Genomic DNA, 21,339 nt, shown 5'->3' on the forward strand with positions numbered 1-21,339 from the left:
ATCTCACTGTTTCTTAACCCCTTCGCGCACCTCGGTGTAACGGTACGTCTAAGTGAGCACTAAGTTTAAGCACCTGGGTGTACAGTTACGCCCAAAGTTTTACCGGAGGCTGTGAAACTATAAAGTGACACAGCCCGAAGCCTCTGTTCTCCCCAACAGAGGAGACACGGGAGCTGCTGGCAGGAGACCAGTCAGAGCGGTCCCTTGTCAGCGATTGCTCTGATTGGTTAGTCTGTACAGACTAAAAAAAAAAAAAAAAAAAATTACATTTTTTATTTTCACAGCCAAGTGTTTCTAAATTCTCTGAAACGCTTGCTGGGTCAAAATGCTCACTGCACCCCTCGATAAATTCCTTTAGGGGAATTTCCAAAATTGGGATTTTGTGGGTTTCCTTTCTAGGAGTACCTCAGGGTCTTTTCAAATGTAACAAGGCTCTCGACAACCATTCCAACAACTCTACCTAAAGAGTTAAAGTTTGTAAAACCAGTTTTGAATAATTTAAGGGATGTAGTTTCGAAAATGGGGTCATTTATGTTTTTTTTTTTTTTATTATGTAAGGGCCTCAAAGTGACTTCAGAACTGAATTGGTGCTTAAAGGCAGTTTAGAAAATGTTATACAAAATATGAAACATTGCTTCTAAAATTCTAAACCTTCTAAAGTCCTTAAAAAATAAAATGACATTTTTAAAATGATGCCAGCATACAGTAGACATATGGGGAATGTTAAAGAAGACCTTTCATGGGTTTACGTGTTACAAACTGGTTGCTTACCAGATAGGGTGGCCCCTACAGATGCCAGCACTTTTTTGCCCCCTAAAATACCCCTCTGTTCCGGCACTGTGTCCCCCGCTGTTTTTGGTGTCTGATATGTTAATTTAGAGTAACGGTACAGGGAGGAGGAGACGGTCGGGTTTCTCAATGGGCATCTCCTTCTCCCTGGCTGCAGCAGAGAGCGTCACATCCAGGGAGAAAGAACAGCTCACTTTCTCCCTGGCTGTGACGCTCTCCGCTGTGATTGAACCGTGCTACAGCGCCAGAACGGAGAGGTATTTTAGAAAAAAATAAAAAGTGCTGGCCTCTGTAGGGGACCACCCTATCCGTTAAGCATAACAGTTTGTAACACATAATCCCACGAAAGGTACTCTTTAATTATAAACTATTTTATGAGGTATCACTATCTGTCTTTAATGCGTACAAAATAACATTTTGAAAATTGCAATTTTTTTCCAAAGTTTGGAATTTTTATAAAATAAAGGTAAAACATATTGAATAAAATTTACACCTGCCATGAAGTACGATGTGTCACGAGAAAACAATCTCTAAATCGCTTAGATAAGTAAAAGTGTTATTACGACAAAGTGACACGTCGGATTTGCAAAATAAGGCTTGGCCACAAAGGTGAAAAATGGCTTAGTCGTAAAGGGGTTAAAGAAATAAACCAAGACAGCTGAGTGGATCCTGTTTATTATGTACATACACTGTCTGCAAGTGTGTTCTCTTGCCAAAATGTCTATGGATGCAAGGCAGTAACTGTCAAATGACATATCGGTAACATAGTTCAAGGTCAGAGGTCAATCTGTAAGCAAAATTAAAATGATAAGGGGGTGATATTTGACAAATATGTATAACCCAATAATACCTTGAAGCTTCTGGAATTTTATCAAACACCAACTCTGAAATGTAATTCCAGATCAGTGTTACCAGATCACTGCGAGATAGAGAGACACATAGATAAATAGATAGATACACACACTAAATGCAGGGATAAAACAGTGGAAACATCCGAGTACCACCGTTACAAGGCTATGACTTCCACCTTGCAATATACACAAATGTCCAGCAGATGGCAGGAGAATACAATATTCTCCTTCTATAAAAGAGTTCTAGGTCCTTTCAACAGTCAGACAGGACTGAGATTATGATCATTAAAAGAATTTCACTCCCTTGCTGTCATTTAGTGTAATAATCTCTGCTTTGTGTTCCATCTGCAGGCCTTCCAATGATCTGAGGAGCATGGCTTCATCCAACCCGTGGAATTCTACAATAGATATAACAATCAGAGTTATGTGGACCATACAAAAAGTATAAAATATAATGGTAGAAACCTCCCTTTCCCCAAGATCCTTCTGTCTTACCCGATTAAAAAAAACATAGAAATATGTCATAATTAGAATGAACTGAATATAAAAAAATTACATTAATAGTTAAAATAGAAAAACAGAGTATATTAGTAAATTACTATATGTTGATATTCTGCTCCATTTTCTAAACTATGCCCCCTTGTTTGCAGTCTTTTGTGGTGTCCTCACAGAGGTCCTGTCCATAAAATGGCCGCTGATGGAGGGTCATGTGACCAGGCAAGTGCACCTCCATGTGGTGTCTCCTTCATTCAATTACACTGAACCTGCCATTTGCACTCGCATTGTTGGGAGTTTAGTGCATGTGCAATGTGTCTGAATAATGGCGACATCCCATGGAGCAGATCTGCCTGGTCACATGACCCTCCATCAGCAGCCATCTTATGGACAGGATCTCTATGTTGACAGCACAAAAGATTTACCTAACAAGGGGGGCTGGCTTGTGAAATATAGCAAAGGTATAGAATATAAAACAAACGCTACATTAGTAAGCGCCACATAGTCATATTACATGCATATTGGTCACAAGTAGCCAGAAAGTGGACAACTCCTTTAAGGGTACATTCACACAAGTGTCGTTTGTGCAGATTTTTATGTGGTTCATGTTTCTGCACCAAAATCCAGATTGCAAATGTGAAATCTGTACTGAAAATCCAGGCAAACAATTGACTGGCTGCGTACTTCAAAATCCACAACAGAGGCCCATTTCTGCACTGTGTACATGAGATTTTGGAAATCCTACTGTATAAGGCTTCATGCACACAGCCGTTGTTTGGGTCCGCATCCGAGCCGCATTCACTTCAATGGGGCCTCCATTGCTCCGTTCTGTGGCCCCGCAAAAAAATAGAAGAACATGTCATATTCTTGTCCGTTTTGAGGACAAGAATAGGCATTTCTACAATGGGCCGCCCATTCCGCAAATAGCGGAAGGCACACGGGCAGCTTCCGTTTTTTGCAGACCACAAAAAACAGAACGGTTGTGTGCATGAGGCCTTACACTGTGGATTTTCTGCACGAAAACAGGCACAGAAAATCTGTGTGTAATACATACTGTGTGCATATACCCTAAGTGAAAAATGGAAGAAGTCTTTTCCTTACCTTCTCCCTCTGTGTCATCCCCGTTAATCAGCTCATAAAGTGTGAACACAGAATTGGTCATTCCATTCTTTGAGACCTTGATGGAAAGAAAAAAAATACAAAAAAACTAAAATTTGTATGCAAGGCATGTTCCTAACCACCACAGCAAATACAGAAACTATTTTATAACACAACCTACATTAATTTGGTTAGAAACAAAACAAAAAAAAAAAAAAAACCTACACATGTATATTGTGCTTTATACTTTCTTAGCAGAAACCAGTTACCATATATTCAAAAGCATTGTCGTCCACAAGTTTCAGTATAGGGTTATTTCGGCACGTTGATATGAATGGCTTATCACATCCCCCTTTTTTGTCTATCAGGCACACCTCTGTATGTGTAGAAGAGGCTGTGCCTGGTACTGCAGCCAGTCAAGTGAATGGGACTGAGCTGCAGTACTAGGCACTGTACATGGTAAACAATGAAGGGGACATGGTAGGCGATGTAGTCTCTTCAATCAGCCAATCTTATACTTATTGCCTATTCTCAGGATAAGTTATCATAATCAATGTCCTGGAAAATAAAATACATAAACCTCTGTAATCTGGTATGTGGTAAAAGGACTTTCTTAGCACTTCCTGATGTATACATCAAATTCAGAGCCATAATAACATACTGTACACATCTGGCAAAGATGAACATGCGAGATTACAGAGGTACTGGGGATCATACCATTTTATCAAACAGCTATAGAATATGACGGTAATAGAAGTAGTCACTGTCAGTAAATGTCTGTAAAAAATGTACCTGCTATCTACTTACCCATTGGTAAAGTACTTTTCCCCACTCGTCTGGCCTTCTCCACATTATTAGGAACCTGGTTTTGTTTTTATCCAACCATTCTAAGTTACCTGCAATATATAAGCACAATACACCTGCAGGTCAAAAACATCAGTACACCTGAATGAAAATCCAATCCTATACCATGGGTCAGTTAAAGGGGTTTTCTGAGATTTAGCTATTGATGGCCTATCCTCAGGGTAGGTCCTCAATATTTGATCTGTGGGGGTCCGACACCTGGGACCCCCACCGATCAACTGGGCAAAGTGGCCACAGTGCTCTGTGAATGCTTAGGCCTCTTCTAAGGCTACGTGACATCAAGTTCATCTCTCACATGGCCTAGGCGCAGCTCAGTCTCATTCAAGTGAATGGAGCTGAGCTGCCATATCAAGCACAATTGCAGTGCTTGGTTAGCTGCAAAAAGGCCATGGCATTTACAAGGGCTCTGGTAATCACCCATTTAAATGGGAGTCCCGGTAGAGTACAGCCCTCGGAACGCCAACAGAAATAAATGGAGCGGCTGAGTGCATGCCTGACTGGCTGCTACATTCATTTCGGGGGGTTCCATGGGGTACAGGGTGCCCATTCTCATGATTAGTGGGGGTCTCAGCAATAGGACCCCCACCAATCTAATAGTTATCCTCTATTCCGTGGATAGAGGATAACTTAACATAACCGGAATACCCCTTTAAGGGAGTCATGCACAACCAACTAATGCTTGATTGGGAGACACCTTTGAACAATATATTTTTTACATGTTAGTGGTTACCTTGAGTTAAGAGGTTGCACTAAGTTTCAATCTGCTATCTCCATTCCTTCACTCATTTTCAGACTCCTTGACATACAGTTTGCAACCTGCTGCTGAATGTGTCCCACTACTACAGTGATGGCTAACCTTGGCACTCCAGCTGTGGTAAAACTACAACTCCCAAGATGCCCCCCCTGCTTGGCTGCTCTCAGAACTCTGTAGAAATAAATGGAGCATGCTGGGAGTCGTAGTTTCACCACAGCTGGAGTGCCAAGGTTAGCCATCACTGCACTACTACATGCTGGATGTGAGGTCTGCTGCACAGCTTGATTCCTGGACTGATTTGCCCTTCTACAGCTCATGAGGGACCACTTCACCCTTGTTCTGAAACATGTTAATGTGTGTGTGCGCAACTACCCTCACCTACAGATTCTGTCATAGGTTCTTTCTTCTCTCTGTACACCGATACAAAGCCTGTCTGATCTCTCCCTCCTCCCCTACAGACTGCCTCGTGCGTGCTTTCCCTATACCCATACTCTGATATAGCAAAGACTGATCTGCCCTGGCTACATTCCCACACTCCACACTCTGATCTGCCATGTATAACCCCCTCCCCCTCCCAGCCACTCTCTCCAAGGCCACTTACACAAAGGTCAATATCTGGTTAGTATATTGCATCTGTATTTGTATGGTAAAGCAGTAGTGGAACCTATTTTGCCAAATTTGTGTTCTGGCTTAGGCTACTTTCACATCTATGCTTTCCCTTTCCGCTATTGAGATCCGTCAGAAAGTCCCAATAGCGGAGGAAAACGCTTCAGTGTTGTCCTCATTCTTTGTAATTGGGGACAAAACTGACCTAAAGGGAACGGAGTGCACCAGAATGCATGCCATTCCATTTCAATGTGTTCCCATGATGTACACAAAAGCGCTGCAAGCAGCATTTTTGTGTGCATCATGGGACACTGATCAAGACAGATCCGTCATGACTCACAATGTAAGTCAATGGTGACGGATACAGTTTCTCTGACACAAAAGAAAAAACGGATCCGTCCCTCAAGGACTTACAATGGTTTTAGAAACTGATCAGTCATGGTTATTTTAGAGATAATACAACTGGATCTGTTTATAATGGATGCAGATGGTTGCATTATCATGACAGAAGCGTTTTTGCTGATCCATGATGGATCCAGCAAAAAAACGCTGGTGTGAAAGTAGCCTTACAAATACTGATGCAAAATTGTGACCAAATACTGACTGTGTAAAAGTGCCCTTGCACCTGGGGAAGTAAGAATGGAGCAAAAAGAGTGGCCTGTCAAATTGGTGTCTGAAGCAGAAGTAAAAAGAAATAGTAGTAATTTCTGTCAGCCACATAGTGTAATGCTATATAGTAAAACAATCTGGAGAATAATCAAGTATAGACCTAAGAACTAAGGGCCCATGCACACAACAATGATCGGCCCGGGAAACACACGGCTCGTGTGTCGGCGGCGCTCCCCTGATCAGAACGGACTATCATGGTAACTTATGACACAGTCAGTCTAATTGCAGGGCTATTGCGGTGGGCACTCACGTCATCATATAAGTACACAATCAGATCAGAACTGACTATATTATAAATTACTATGATACAGTCAGTTTGCGTCAGGGTAGACAGGGTCAGCCTGGGCGATGTGGCCGACACACAGTCTGTGTTTCCTGGGCCGATCACAGTCATGTGCATGAGCCCTAATGCTGAGACCCAAGGAAAAATGAACACACCTTTTTTCCTGAGTTCCTCTAGGACCACCTGAACAGACTCCACGGACAGCTTCCCTGGATAATGTCAAGGGCAAATGACTGCTATATTTCACATTCAATTCTGCAGGTGCTGTAAAAAGACAGGACACACTGAGGCACACCTACTAACACTGTCTAACTTAGACTAGGCAGTCTAAAAATGCACCAGACTGTCTAGTCTAAGTTTATACCACCTAATAGTTGGCTTAGTTTGCCTCAGAGATATGTCAAAATTGCAAACTATCTAGCTTCTTGAGCAATGCCCACTTTCCATCAGGCCCCGACCACTTTCCGACTAACCAACACCCCCTTGTTGGACATCACCAGTGTCTAAAACATAACAATTTGGTGCGAGTCATGTTTGCCAGTTTTTTTTGTAGAGAGGGCGAATATGCCAGAATTCTTGCGCATTTTGATTAGTAAATCTCCTCCACTGTTTATATATAAAGCAATGACGCTTTTGTATGTTATGGAAGAATCAAGCTTATCTCGAGTGCGTACCTTCAGGCCCAGGAAATTTTCCACTCCCTGCCTTCCCAGAACCATAACTTCTTAATTTTTCAATTTAACCCTTTAGAATACCAGAGGTTTTTTCATTTTCATTTTTCTTCCCTATTTGCCTTGAGCCATAACTTTTTTATATTTCCGTGGGATAACTAAATCAGGGGGCACACCAAATAATACATGGAGTGCAAGGGGTGATGAAAAGAGCATGAAACAATATCACCTGACACAAGAAAGAGAGTCACAAGAACCACCCCATAAATGCAAATCCGACAATGAGTCAATATAATATAAGATAGATAGATAGATAGATAGATAGAGAGAGAGAGAGAGAGAGAGTTTATTAGACACACCAACAGATACACATTAAAAATTGTATACAATTAGAACAAAGTGCGGTATGCAATATAATATATATAACCGACACATACAGGTCCACGGAATTGCCAAACAATAGGCATATATACTATAAACCAGCATATAAAAATCCAATATAAAGCATGAGGCAAATATAAAATGACCACTGGAAATGCAAACAGACCAGGATAAGGTCTAAATTAGATGCTTTATATTGGATTTTTATATGCTGGTTTATAGTATATATGCCTATTGTTTGGCAATTCCGTGGACCTGTATGTGTCGGTTATATATATTATATTGCATACCGCACTTTGTTCTAATTGTATACAATTTTTAAAGTGTGTCTGTTGGTGTGTCTAATATATATATATATATATATATATAAGTTTATTTATTTATTTATTTTTGATATTGACTCATTGTCGGATGTGACTCTTGGGTCAGGTGATTTTTTTTATATTTCCGGTCACATAGCTGTATGAGGGTTTATTTTTTGTGGGACAGGTTGTACTTTCTAATGCCACCATTAATTATGGCATAAAATGTAGTGGGAAGCGGTAAATTTTTTTTTTCCCAAATGGGGTGAAAAAAAACCCCGTTTAACGGGTTTTATTCCCACAGTGTTTTGTTTACTGCAAAACTGACCCATGCCCTTCATTCTCTGGGTCAGTATGATTACGATACCCCATATCTATAGGTTCTTTATGTCTAAATAGTGTAAAATTAATTTGAACTTTGAGAAAAAAAAATATATAATTTATATCACCATATTCTGACCCCCATAACTTTTTTATATGTCTACTGAGCTGTATAGGGGCTCATTTTTTTGCAGAACAATCTGCAGTTTTTATTGATACCATTTTGGATTGCGCGTGACTTTTTGATTGCTTTTTTGGGGTAAGAGAAGCAATGAAAAATTGGCAAATCGGCCATTTTGACTCTTGTTTTCCCATTACGCCATATTAGAATATTTTTTTTCTATTTTAATAGTATGGGCGTTTCGGTCATGGTGATACCCATGATGTTTATATTTATTTAGGTATTTTTTTTATTATACGGAAAGGGGGGAGATTTAAACTTTTATATATTTTCTTCACTTTTTTTTTTTTGTGGCTCATATTTGAGCCTATAAATTATGTTTTTTAATTTTGGTCTATCAGGGATTTTTAAAATGCCATTTAAACTCGATTTTGCTAATTTCTTATCCTAGCCTGCCATCTGGTGGCCAAAATAAAAATTGCAGCATGAACCCTTTCAGCCTCATCAGCGACCATCAACTACCAATGCCCCAATTGGCCACATGGTTTTTGTGCATTTAGATGCCGTGACCTCACTAGGTCTAAAGCATTTAGTCACGGTAATTAGCTGCAGATCTGCCAGCCATGACGCCCGCTGCACGTCCGAGCAGGCGCCATGTTTACACATCAATCCAGCTGGTATCAAAAGGGTTAAAGGCTATGTACACCTTTGGAGTCCACTTTTTTTTTTTGGGCTAAAAATCATATTTTCAATTGGCCTTTATTAAAAATATTGAGCTGTTCAGTCACAAAGGGTTAACTGTTTTTCTAACTGTGTGACTGGTACTTTCACTTTGTGCCGGCCATCTAATAGCCCTTATCTCTAAACTACTAAGGCCCCTTTCACACGGGCGAGAATTCCGCGCGGGTGCAATGCGTGAGGTTATAGGGCTTCTGTCACCCCATTAAACCGTTTTTTTTTTTTCTTTACTAATAATCCCTACACTGCGATCTCATCATACATAAGCTAATTAATGATTTTCGTTCAGTAGAATTTGTTAAAAATCGATTTTTGAAATATGTAAATTACATTGCTACCAGCAAGTAGGGCGGCTACTTGCTGGTAGCAGCCGCATCCTCCGATGGTAATGACGCCCCCTCTGCTTGTTGATTGACAGGGCCAGCGGACGGGATCTTTCTCTGCTGGCCCTGCCTGTTTTGATTCAATATCTGGCGCCTGCGCCGCAGCCGTACCTCTCTTCAATCTGCGCAGGCGCACTGAGAGGCGGCCACTCACTCGGCCGCTCGCTCCTCAACGCGCCGGGTGTAGATGTGACGTCATCGGCGCAGGCGCATTGAGGATGGAGCGGCCGAGCGAGTGGCCGCCTCTCAGTGCGCCTGCGCAGATTGAAGAGAGGTACGGCTGCGGCGCCAGATATTGAATCAAAACAGGCAGGGCCAGCAGAGAAAGATCCCGTCCGCTGGCCCTGTCAATCAACAAGCAGAGGGGGCGTCATTACCATCGGAGGATGCGGCTGCTACCAGCAAGTAGCCGCCCTACTTGCTGGTAGCAAGGTAATTTACATATTTCAAAAATCGATTTTTAACAAATTCTACTGAACGAAAATCATTAATTAGCTTATGTATGATGAGATCGCAGTGTAGGGATTATTAGTAAAGAAAAAAAAAGAAAAGAAAAAAAAAAGACGGTTTAATGGGGTGACAGAAGCCCTTTAAAGGGCTTCTGTCACCCCACTAAAGTGATTTTTTTTTTTTGGGCTGGTGAAATTAGTTATATTGCGATATATCACAATATAATTGTGTCACTTACTTTGATCCAGCAGTTTCTTCAAAAAACGAAGTTTTATCATATGTAAATTCGGTCTCTAACAGCAAGTAGGGCGGCTACTTGCTGCTAGCTGCTGCAGAAATCCGCCCCCTCGTCGTGTTGATTGACAGGGCCAGCCGGGATCTCCTCCTCCGGCCAGCCCTGTCGGCATTTCAAAAATCGCGCGCCTCTGTGGATTCGGCGCAGGCGCTCTGAGATGAGGAGGCTTGTCTCCTCAGCACTCCCTCAGTGCGCCTGCGCCGATGACATCACCGAAATAGAAGACGTCATCGGCGCAGGCGCACTGAGGAGACGAGCCTCCTCATCTCAGAGCGCCTGCGCCGAATCCACAGAGGCGCGCGATTTTTGAAATGCCGACAGGGCTGGCCGGAGGAGGAGATCCCGGCTGGCCCTGTCAATCAACACGATGAGGGGGCGGATTTCTGCAGCAGCTAGCAGCAAGTAGCCGCCCTACTTACTGTTAGAGACCGAATTTACATATGATAAAACTTTGTTTTTTGAAGAAACTGCTGGATCAAAGTAAGTGACACAATTATATTGTGATATATCGCAATATAACTAATTTCACCAGCCCAAAAAAAAAAAATCACTTTAGTGGGGTGACAGAAGCCCTTTAATGCATTGCACCCGCACTGAATCCGGACCCATTCACTTCAATAGGACTGTGCAGATGAGCAGTGATTTTCACGTATCACTTGTGCGTTGCGTTAATAATAAAAAAAATAAAAAATTTATCGCCGCATATTTTTCACGCAACGCAAGCCTTATAGAAATGAATAGGGCTACGTGAAAATCGCATAGCATCCGCAAGCAAGTGCGGATGCAATGCGATTTTCACGCATGGTTGCTAGATGAGGTTAGTAAATTGATTAAAGTCAATTTACTTGATTATTTTCCCTTATAACATGGTTATAAAGGAAAATAATAGCATTCTGTATACAGAATGCTTAGTAAAAGGTTTCTTGAGGGGTTAAAAAAAAATTAACGCTCCTCATCTACTTGATTGCGCAGCCGGCATTGTCTTCTTTCTCCTTCTTTGAGGACCTGCAAAAGGACCTTTGATGATGTAATCGCGCTCACCACGTGGTGACGTCAGCGCAGGTCCTGCTGAATGAAGATAGAAGGACCTTATTTACTATTTGCTAGGCCTGGTTTAGGCGTAGTAAATGGTCTAAATGTAAGACAGCAAGTAAGCTGTCTTACATTTAGAAGCGGCGGTGGATCCGCCGAAGTTATGAAGAAGCCAGAACCTCTTCAGAACTTCAGCGGATCCACCGCCAGCACAAGGCCTTATTAAGACCGGCGTCTAAAGAGGCTGCACCGTTGGGCCTTATCTTAGCGCTCAGAGCTCATAGAAGTCACTTTAGCTAAAGAGAACTGATCACACCTGTTGATAGAACACTTTAATACACCAGCCTAATAGACATACAGACATTTTTTAAGACCCTGGTGTCATGGAAAGCCATCAGGAGCCTGCAACTGCATTTGTAGGCCACCAATGTGTGACAAAGGGCGTCCCCTATCTGGGCCTAATCAATTAAATGAGGCGGTCAGAGTTATGCCTGTCAGCTGGGCTCAGCTTCTGTGCTGGTACCATCACAATTACTTGTATGGCATTTTGTGCTAACTCGTTCCCCCACATAACATACACATATGTGATTCTGTGTTAAAGGGGTTTTCTGGGATTTTACTACTGATGACCTATCCTCAGTATCTGATCGGTGGGGGTGTGACACCCGGGACCCCCACTGATCAGCTGTTTGAGAAGGCTCCTATGAGTGCTGCGGACTTCTCCATGCTTGCCAAGCACAGCACCGTACATTGTATAGAAGCTGTGCTTGGTATTGCGCTCAGCACCATGGAAGTGAATGGGGCTGAGCGCGATACCAAGCACAGCCGCTATACAATGTACAACAGCTGTGCTTGGCAAGCATGGAGAAGTCCGCAGCACTCATAGGAGCCTTCTCAAACAGCTGGGTGTCGGACCCCCACCGAACAGATACCTGGTGACCTATCCCGAGGATAGGTCATCAGCAGTAAAATCTCGGAAAACCCCTTTAAGGGGTTAACTAATAATGGTGTGCATTTCTTATTGCCAAACTTACACAATTTTAGCAAAAACAAACAAACTGTAGACGGGACAATTATAAATATTTCAAAGCTGGTGCCTGGTATACTGTAACAGATATGCCGGAGTTTCCTTACAAGGTAAAAGACTACCAATGTTATGCTTCTCTTTAAGAACCTGCCCAAGTCATGAAGGATACTTTGTATCTTCTTGTTGTTGAACAAGGGGCTTTCCTGTATTTCCATTACATTCATAGTGTATAACTTATTATGGCGGCAGTACGACAAGGCTAGGGAACTCCACGCTGACAGCTGCTTCTGCCGAGTATCAACATTAGGCTGTAACCTGCAAACAATTGACAAAGCGTAGTTACAAATAAAGCCGCCGTCATCAAATCATGTCCACCCTCACCTCTCCTGACGTCTGTTTTTCTGCATTCCCCATAAAATAATTCAGTAGCAACCTACTTCTACTGTTCCACCCCTTGAAAACGTATGATAAGGAGGTGTCACAATTTCCCTTGTGAATGGGGTGTGCCACTACACACTAAGGCCTCATGCACACGGCCGTTGTGGTTCCGTTCCGTGCACTGGGGACTTTGATTTTCATTTACTATTCTTCTCAGGGTGGGTTTGGGACTAAAAAGCAAAGCTGCGTAACAGCATCCTGGTGGTGTAGAAGCCCCCAAACCTGTAGAGAGGTTCCCTTTAAATAAAATAAAAGATGTCATTGCACAACCACCAACCAAAGGAATCGCTAACACAAAACCACAACTTGATTGAAATAAACATTAAAGGGGCTGTAATACTGATGACCCATCCTCAGGACAGGTCATCAGCAGAGATCTCACGCCCGACATCCCTGCCAATCAGCTCTTTGAAGAGCCTGCAGCGCTCTGGTGCCCACCGTAGACTCCTTGCAGCTTAAAACGCACTGGATAGCAGCTGCGCTTGGTATTGCAGCCCAAGCCCTATTTACTTAAATGAGACTGACCCCACCTAATATCTGGTTCCAAAATTAGTACAACCACTGTGTGCAGAATTAATGCACCACACCAATTAGAAAGCCAACTCCCACACAGTTCTCAATGAAGTTGGAAAAAATTAATAGCTTTATTAGTACATATTACATAATATAAAAATTCATCATATAACAGCGGCGTACAGTCGTGGCCAAAAGTTTTGAGAATGACACAAATATTCGTTTTCACAACGTTTTCTGCTAAACTGCTTTTAGATCCTTGTTTCAGTTGTTTCTGTGATGTAGTGAAATATAATTACACGCACTTCATACGTCTCAAAGGCTTTTATCGACAATTACATGACATTTATGCAAAGAGCTTAGACTAGACCATGTGACCAATAAACGTGATGTCACTGGCCTTTTCAAACAGCTGATCATCGGAGCTGCCAGAACTCGGACCCCACCGTCAGAAACTAATGACCTAAACCTCAGGATAGGTCGTCAGTTTTAGGCTACTTTCAAACCAGCATTTTAGCTGGATCCAAGCAAAAACGCTTCCGTTACTGATAATACAACCATCTACATCCGTTATGAACGGATCCGGTTGTTTTATCTTTAACATAGTCAAGACGGATCCGTCATTAACTCCATTGTCAATGGGCGCCGGATTCTTTTGTGTCCAAGAAAACAGATCCGGCACCACTGACTTACATCTTACATTGCCGTCTTGCTCTGCATCTCATGCCGGACAAAAAAAACTCTGCTTGTGGCGGATTTCTGTCCAGTATGGGAACGCAAACGGAACGGAATGCGTTCTTGTGAACTTGGTTCAGTTCTGTCCCCATTAACAATACATGGGGACAAAATGGAAGCGTTTTCCAACGGTATTGAGACCCTCTGACAGATCTCAATTCCGGAAAGGAGAAATGCTAATATGAAAATAGCCTTAAACAGTCAGACTACCCCAATGTCAATGGGGTCCTGTCTTATTCTATAATTAAGGCAAGCTTGAAAGGTCCACCACATGATTACATGTAATATTGGTAACACATGAGCTCTGAGACCTGCAGGCAGTAATCTGATCTGTAATAATCAGAACTCCAGAATTACAGCATGAAAACAGCTCATCCGGCAAGGAAGGTGTTAAACCCGACTCCACTTCCTTGTTTCTAGCGGAACTAGTTAGAGAAGCACCTCCGTTACATGAGGTGCTCTCCCCTAAATCCTCCCCTGTGCCATACAATCCATTCACCCACGACAAATACGAGAGTCTCTCACGTGTAGAACGGGGGAAAGTTGTACTGCCAAGGCCACTCGAAACCCATCTCTGCGGTGCGACCAAAAATCTCTTCCGGGCAGGCACACTAGAAGCAGCGGCTGGATGGTTCCTGGTCCCGATGCGTCCCGGTGCTACGAGCTAATTGGTGGAGAGTGACTGTGGGGCGGGATTGTTTGGGGGGGGGGAGGCGGGAACGATCTGTTGCCTTGCTGACGGGGAGGTGTCAGGTGACTGAGCGCTACAGGTGTGAGGAGAGGTTCTCCCTCGCTGCTCCTGACCCGCCAGTATCTAGTGCAGTAACTGGAAGTCTAGAAATAGATGCACACAGGAGGCTTTAACCCCTTTAGCCAGTTTTAGTATTTTCCACATTCCAAGAGTAATAACTTTATATTATTCCATCTATATAAAATTCTTAAACATCTATTTTCTAAAGGGGTTGTCCCATTATGGCACCTTATAGAGGATAAGTGGCTGGATGTCTGGGGCCCCTCTGATCAGGGCCGGTTCTAGGTGAAATGGGGCCCTGGGGCGAAAAACAATAAGCCCCCCCCCCTCATGACACTCGATGACTTTTACAGAAGAAACTATATATTGTGGGGCACATTGTAGATGTATACTGTATATTGTGTGGCACAGTGTAGGGGTATACTGTATATTGTGTGGCACAGTGTAGGGGTATACTGTATATTGTGTGGCACAGTGTAGATGTATACTGTATATTGTGTGGCACAGTGTAGCAGTATACTGTATATTGTGTGGCACAGTGTAGCAGTATACTGTATATTGTGTGGCACAGTGTAGAGGTATACTGTATATTGTGTGGCACAGTGTAGAGGTATACTGTATATTGTGGGGCACAGTGTAGAGGTATACTGTATATTGTGTGGCACATTGTAGATGTATACTGTATATTGTGTGGCACAGTGTAGATGTATACTGTATATTGTGTGGCACAGTGTAGATGTATACTGTATATTGTGTGGCATAGTGTAGCAGTATACTGTATATTGTGTGGCACAGTGTAGAGGTATACTGTATATTGTGGGGCACAGTGTAGAGGTATACTGTATATTGTGTGGCACAGTGTAGATGTATACTGTATATTGTGGGGCACAGTGTAGCGGTATACTGTATATTGTGTGGCACAGTGTAGAGGTATACTGTATATTGTGGGGCACAGTGTAGATGTATACTGTATATTGTGTGGCACAGTGTAGAGGTATACTGTATATTGTGTGTCACAGTGTAGAGGTATACTGTATATGGTGTGGCACAGTGTAGAGGTATACTGTATATTGTGTGGCACAGTGTAGATGTATACTGTATATTGTGTGGCACAGTGTAGATGTATACTGTATATTGTGTGGCACAGTGTAGAGGTATACTGTATATTGTGGGGCACAGTGTAGAGGTATACTGTATATTGTGTGGCACAGTGTAGAGGTATACTGTATATTGTGTGGCACAGTGTAGAGGTATACTGTATATTGTGGGGCACAGTGTAGAGGTATACTGTATATTGTGTGGCACAGTGTAGATGTATACTGTATATTGTGGGGCACAGTGTAGATGTATACTGTATATTGTGGGGCACAGTGTAGATGTATACTGTATATTGTGTGGCACAGTGTAGATGTATACTGTATATTGTGGGGCACAGTGTAGAGGTATACTGTATATTGTGGGGCACAGTGTAGAGGTATACTGTATATTGTGGGGCACAGTGTAGAGGTATACTGTATATTGTGGGGCACAGTGTAGATGTATACTGTATATTGTGGGGCACAGTGTAGATGTATACTGTATATTGTGGGGCACAGTGTAGATGTATACTGTATATTGTGGGGCACAGTGTAGATGTATACTGTATATTGTGTGGCACAGTGTAGATGTATACTGTATATTGTGTGGCACAGTGTAGAGGTATACTGTATATTGTGTGGCACAGTGTAGAGGTATACTGTATATTGTGGGGCACAGTGTAGAGGTATACTGTATATTGTGTGGCACAGTGTAGCGGTATACTGTATATTGTGTGGCACAGTGTAGAGGTATACTGTATATTGTGGGGCACAGTGTAGAGGTATACTGTATATTGTGGGGCACAGTGTAGATGTATACTGTATATTGTGGGGCACAGTGTAGATGTATACTGTATATTGTGGGGCACAGTGTAGAGGTATACTGTATATTGTGGGGCACAGTGTAGAGGTATACTGTATATTGTGGGGCACAGTGTAGAGGTATACTGTATATTGTGGGGCACAGTGTAGAGGTATACTGTATATTGTGTGGCACAGTGTAGAGGTATACTGTATATTGTGTGGCACAGTGTAGAGGTATACTGTATATTGTGTGGCACAGTGTAGAGGTATACTGTATATTGTGTGGCACAGTGTAGAGGTATACTGTATATTGTGTGGCACAGTGTAGAGGTATACTGTATATTGTGGGGCACAGTGTAGAGGTATACTGTATATTGTGTGGCACAGTGTAGAGGTATACTGTATATTGTGTGGCACAGTGTAGAGGTATACTGTATATTGTGTGGCACAGTGTAGAGGTATACTGTACATTGTGTGGCACAGTGTAGAGGTATACTGTATATTGTGTGGCACAGTGTAGAGGTATACTGTACATTGTGTGGCACAGTGTAGAGGTATACTGTATATTGTGTGGCACAGTGTAGTGGTATACTGTACATTGTGTGGCACAGTGTAGAGGTATACTGTATATTGTGTGGCACAGTGTAGAGGTATACTGTACGTTGTGTGGCACAGTGTAGAGGTATACTGTACATTGTGGGGCACAGTGTAGAGGTATACTGTATATTGTGGGGCACAGTGTAGAGGTATACTGTATATTGTGTGGCACAGTGTAGAGGTATACTGTATATTGTGGGGCACAGTGTAGAGGTATACTGTATATTGTGGGGCACAGTGTAGAGGTATACTGTACATTGTGTGGCACAGTGTAGAGGTATACTGTATATTGTGTGGCACAGTGTAGAGGTATACTGTATATTGTGGGGCACAGTGTAGCGGTATACTGTATATTGTGTGGCACAGTGTAGAGGTATACTGTACGTTGTGTGGCACAGTGTAGAGGTATACTGTACATTGTGTGGCACAGTGTAGAGGTATACTGTATATTGTGTGGCACAGTGTAGCGGTATACTGTATATTTAGGAGCCAAATAAAATTTTTAGTTGCCAAATCGAAACCGAATGAAAATTTTGGTATCGTGACAACGCTACGCCGATCAGATCGGCGTAGGGTTGTTTCAATACCAAAATTTTCATTCGCTTTCGTCACCATAAAAAAGTATTGCGATACTCAATACCACGCAAAAAAGCCACGTGCATTTCGCATTTTATGAAACGTTCGGCCCGTAATTGAACAGTCCTATCCTATTTTTTGGGGTGACAAGGTGAGTAAAAAATGGCGAATGCTCACCGCATAGGAGATATTTTTTTTATAATTTAATAGTTTGGACTTTTCGGACGCAGCGCTATGTAATATGTTTATTTATTGTATATATTTTTATATGTAAAATTGGGAAAGGGGGGATTTAAAAGTAATATTTTAGAGTACTGTCACACTAGCGTTTTTCTTTTTCGGCATAGAGTTCCGTCACAGGGGCTCTATACCAGAAAAGAACTGATCCGTCATATCCCCATGCATTCAGGATGCATCAGGATGTCTTCAGTTCAGTCATTTTGACTGATCAGGCAAAAGATAAAACCGCAGCATGCTACGGTTTTATCTCCCGCAAAAAAAACTGAAGACTTACCTGAAGGACGGATCCGGCATTTTTCCCCATAGGAACGTTTTAGTGTCAGATCCGGCATTCAAAATACCGGAATGCAGGATCCGTCCTTCCGGTCTGCGCACGGCGGTAAAAATGTGTAAAACGATACAAGACGGATCCGTCTGTCCGCATAACAAGCGGAGAGATGGATTCATTCTTGCAATGCATTTGTGAGACGGATCCGCATCCGGATGCATCTCATAAATGCTTTCAGTCACATCCAGATCGGTGGCTCCAACGGGCAGTTACGACGACGGAACTGCTTGCCCAATCACACTGCCGCAAGTGTGAAAGTAGCCTTAGTGTTTGTGTTTTATTTTTACTTACTATTAGCCCCCTTAGGGGCTGGAACCCTTGTCCTATTCACCCTTAGGCCCCTTTCACATGGGTGAGATTTCTGCGCGGGTGCAATGCGTGAGGTGAACGCATTGCACCCGCACTGAATCCGGACCCATTCACTTCTATGGGGCTGTGCACATGAGCGGTGATTTTCACGCATCACTTGTGCGTTGCGTGAAAATCGCAGCATGCTCTATATTGTGCGTTTTCATGCAACGCAGGCCCCATAGAAGTTAATGGGGCTGCATGAAAATCGCATTGTATCCGCAAGAAAGTTCGGATGCGGTGCGATTTTCACGCTTGGTTGCTAAGATGAAAGTCTATTCACTGTGTTATTTTCCCTTATAACATGGTTATAAGGGAAAATAATAGCATTCTTTAATACAGAATGCTTAGTAGAAGGTCAATATAATAAACATTATATACACCCCACTATAATAAACATTGAGAGCGCCCCCCCCAGTATAATAAACATTGAGAGCGCCCCCCCAGTATAATAAACATTGAGAGCGCCCCCCCAGTATAATAAACATTGAGAGCGCCCCCCCAGTATAATAAACATTGACAGCGCACCCCCCAGTATATCAAACATTGAGAGCAACCCCCCCCCAGTATATCAAACATTGAGAGCGCCCCCCCCAGTATATCAAACATTGAGAGCACCCCCCCCAGTATATCAAACATTGAGAGCACCCCCCCCAGTATATCAAACATTGAGAGCACCCCCCCCCAGTATATCAAACATTGAGTGCACCCCCCCCCCCCCCCAGTATAATAAACATTGGTGGTGCAGTGGGCAGTGCCAATGAGGGTTAAAAAATAAAATAAAAATTAACTCACCTCCAATTGATCGCGTAGATGCCGGTCTCCTGTTCTTTCTTTAGGACCTGTCAAAGGACCTGTGGTGACATCACTGTGGTCATCACATGGTACATCATATGATCCATCACCATGGTAATGGACCATGTGATTAGCTCAGTGACGTCACCACAGGTCCTGAAGAAAGAACAGAAGACCGGCAGCTGCGCGATCAATTGGAGGAGGTGAGTTAATATTTTTTATTTTTTTTAACCCTCATTGGAACTGCCCACTGCTCCTCCAATGTTTATTATACTGGGGGGGGGGGGTGTGCACTCAATGTTTATTATACTGGGGGGGGGGGGGGCGCACTCAATGTTAATACAAATACAGGAGGCGGGTGCCGGAATGAAATAGCCGGCACCCGACCTCTATGATAGGGGGCTGCGATCAGCGACAGTTAACCCCTCAGGTGCCGCTCCCTGTCATAGAGGTCGGGTGCCGGCTATTTGATTCCGGCACCCGCCTCCTGTATTTGTATTACAGGTCAGTTTTCTTCATTGGTGGCGCAGTGGCCACAGCCCCTCCCCTCCTCCTCCCATCCCTCTTCCTATTGGCGGAGGCGGCGGCAGCAGCAGCACAGGGGGGAGGGAGAGAGCCCCCTTGCCTCTATGGAAGCGCCGGCCCTGCCTAAAGTTAGTTGCGGGCCGGCGCGGGGGGCCCCTAAGGACTCAGGGGCCCGGGGGCAATTGCCCCCCTTGCCACTAAGGAAGTTCCGGCCCTGCCTCTGATCACTAAATGGGGCCCATGGTCCTCTGATTGAATGTAGTGGAGTTCATTGGTAAGTGCTGCTGCTCCATTCAGACCCATGAGGCTGCCAGAGGTAGCAGAGTGTGTAATGGACTATGTCCAGCAGTCCCTTTAGAGATGGATAAGGTGGTGGACATAGACCGAAAATTTCTGTAAAAATTGGTGACTTTTTTCCTGTGTGCGTGAAAAAACATAGGCGTGTCTGTGATTTTTTTTTTTTTTAGGCTAATGGTAGTTGACGCGATTATTTTGGAAGACATGCTCATCATTTTCCAGCTCACAGCAAATGCTAGTAATGAGTTCTCATCAGTATATTGAGCTATAGACATGTATTACCTATAATCTTTATTATTCATTATGATTTTCCAGTTTGTATGTAAAAAAAAATGTTGACTGTCCATGATTTTGGGATAAGTTGTCCAGAAAAAGTAAAATTCTGGTTGGCAATCCTGAAACACGTGCGTGTCTAACTTTATTGAAATTAGGAAGCATGGACGCCCTTTCTCGTCATTGGTAGGGGCACCAGCGGTCAGAACCTTGCCAATCAGACACTTATCCCCTATCCTGTGTGTTAGGTCATCAGTATGGGTCGGTGGGGGTCTGACTCCCGTCAATCAGCTGTTTGTAGAGGCTGTGGACAGGTCATCTGTAAACCCCTTTAATGGGACATGTTCCATATATTGTATTGCAAAACTGTAAAAAAATAATTGGGGTGGAAAAGGAGAAAATGAAATGTTATAGTTGTATAGGTTTTGTTCATAAAGGTGTGCCAATTTAACATGGTGTGGTAATGTGAACAGTGCTGGAAGGTGTGTTGTCCCACTTCAGGTACCTCAGATGGGTGAGACAGATAAAATCCAGAGAGTGGCAGTGATTTTACTTGGACTGGTGGCTAGGCTTGGTAGAGGGAGTTCCCAGTCCACACCCTTCCAGTTAGGGTTTTCCTTTCTACCTGTGATCGCAGGTGAGGCCTGCTGTAATCAGGCTGGCATAAAGCGTCTCAGAGTAGGTCAGTCTGAGGAGGGAGAGCGAAACTGTTTTGTGAAGCAGAGGCTCTGTGTGTGGTCTCAGTCAGGAGGACTGAGGGGCCACAAGGCTTTGAATAGCCTGAGGTTTGGAGGACCTAGCGGCACCTAGAGAACGAGGGTTGCACACCCAGCGTCTGGAGGACTACTGGGCCACACTCCCCCAAAAGGTACTGGAGTTGCCACAGCCTGGAGGCTGCAGTATTGATGTTGGC

At 43.2% G+C, this 21,339-nt stretch overlaps 1 protein-coding gene across 1 annotated transcript; it reads right to left on the minus strand.

The window, feature by feature from the left end:
- Positions 1-1,448: 1,448 nt before the first annotated feature.
- Positions 1,449-14,497, minus strand: VPS25 (vacuolar protein sorting 25 homolog). Its single transcript, XM_044297410.1, has 6 exons — positions 14,342-14,497; positions 12,300-12,445; positions 6,565-6,618; positions 4,041-4,129; positions 3,237-3,312; positions 1,449-2,038 (listed from the first exon to the last, which is right to left on the minus strand). Exons 1-6 carry the CDS (start codon positions 14,386-14,388, stop codon positions 1,926-1,928), a joined length of 525 nt encoding a protein of 174 aa, XP_044153345.1. The 5' UTR covers positions 14,389-14,497; the 3' UTR covers positions 1,449-1,925.
- Positions 14,498-21,339: the final 6,842 nt, after the last annotated feature.

This window comes from Bufo gargarizans, chromosome 6 (assembly GCF_014858855.1).
Source record: "Bufo gargarizans isolate SCDJY-AF-19 chromosome 6, ASM1485885v1, whole genome shotgun sequence".
Classification (NCBI taxonomy): domain Eukaryota; kingdom Metazoa; phylum Chordata; class Amphibia; order Anura; family Bufonidae; genus Bufo; species Bufo gargarizans.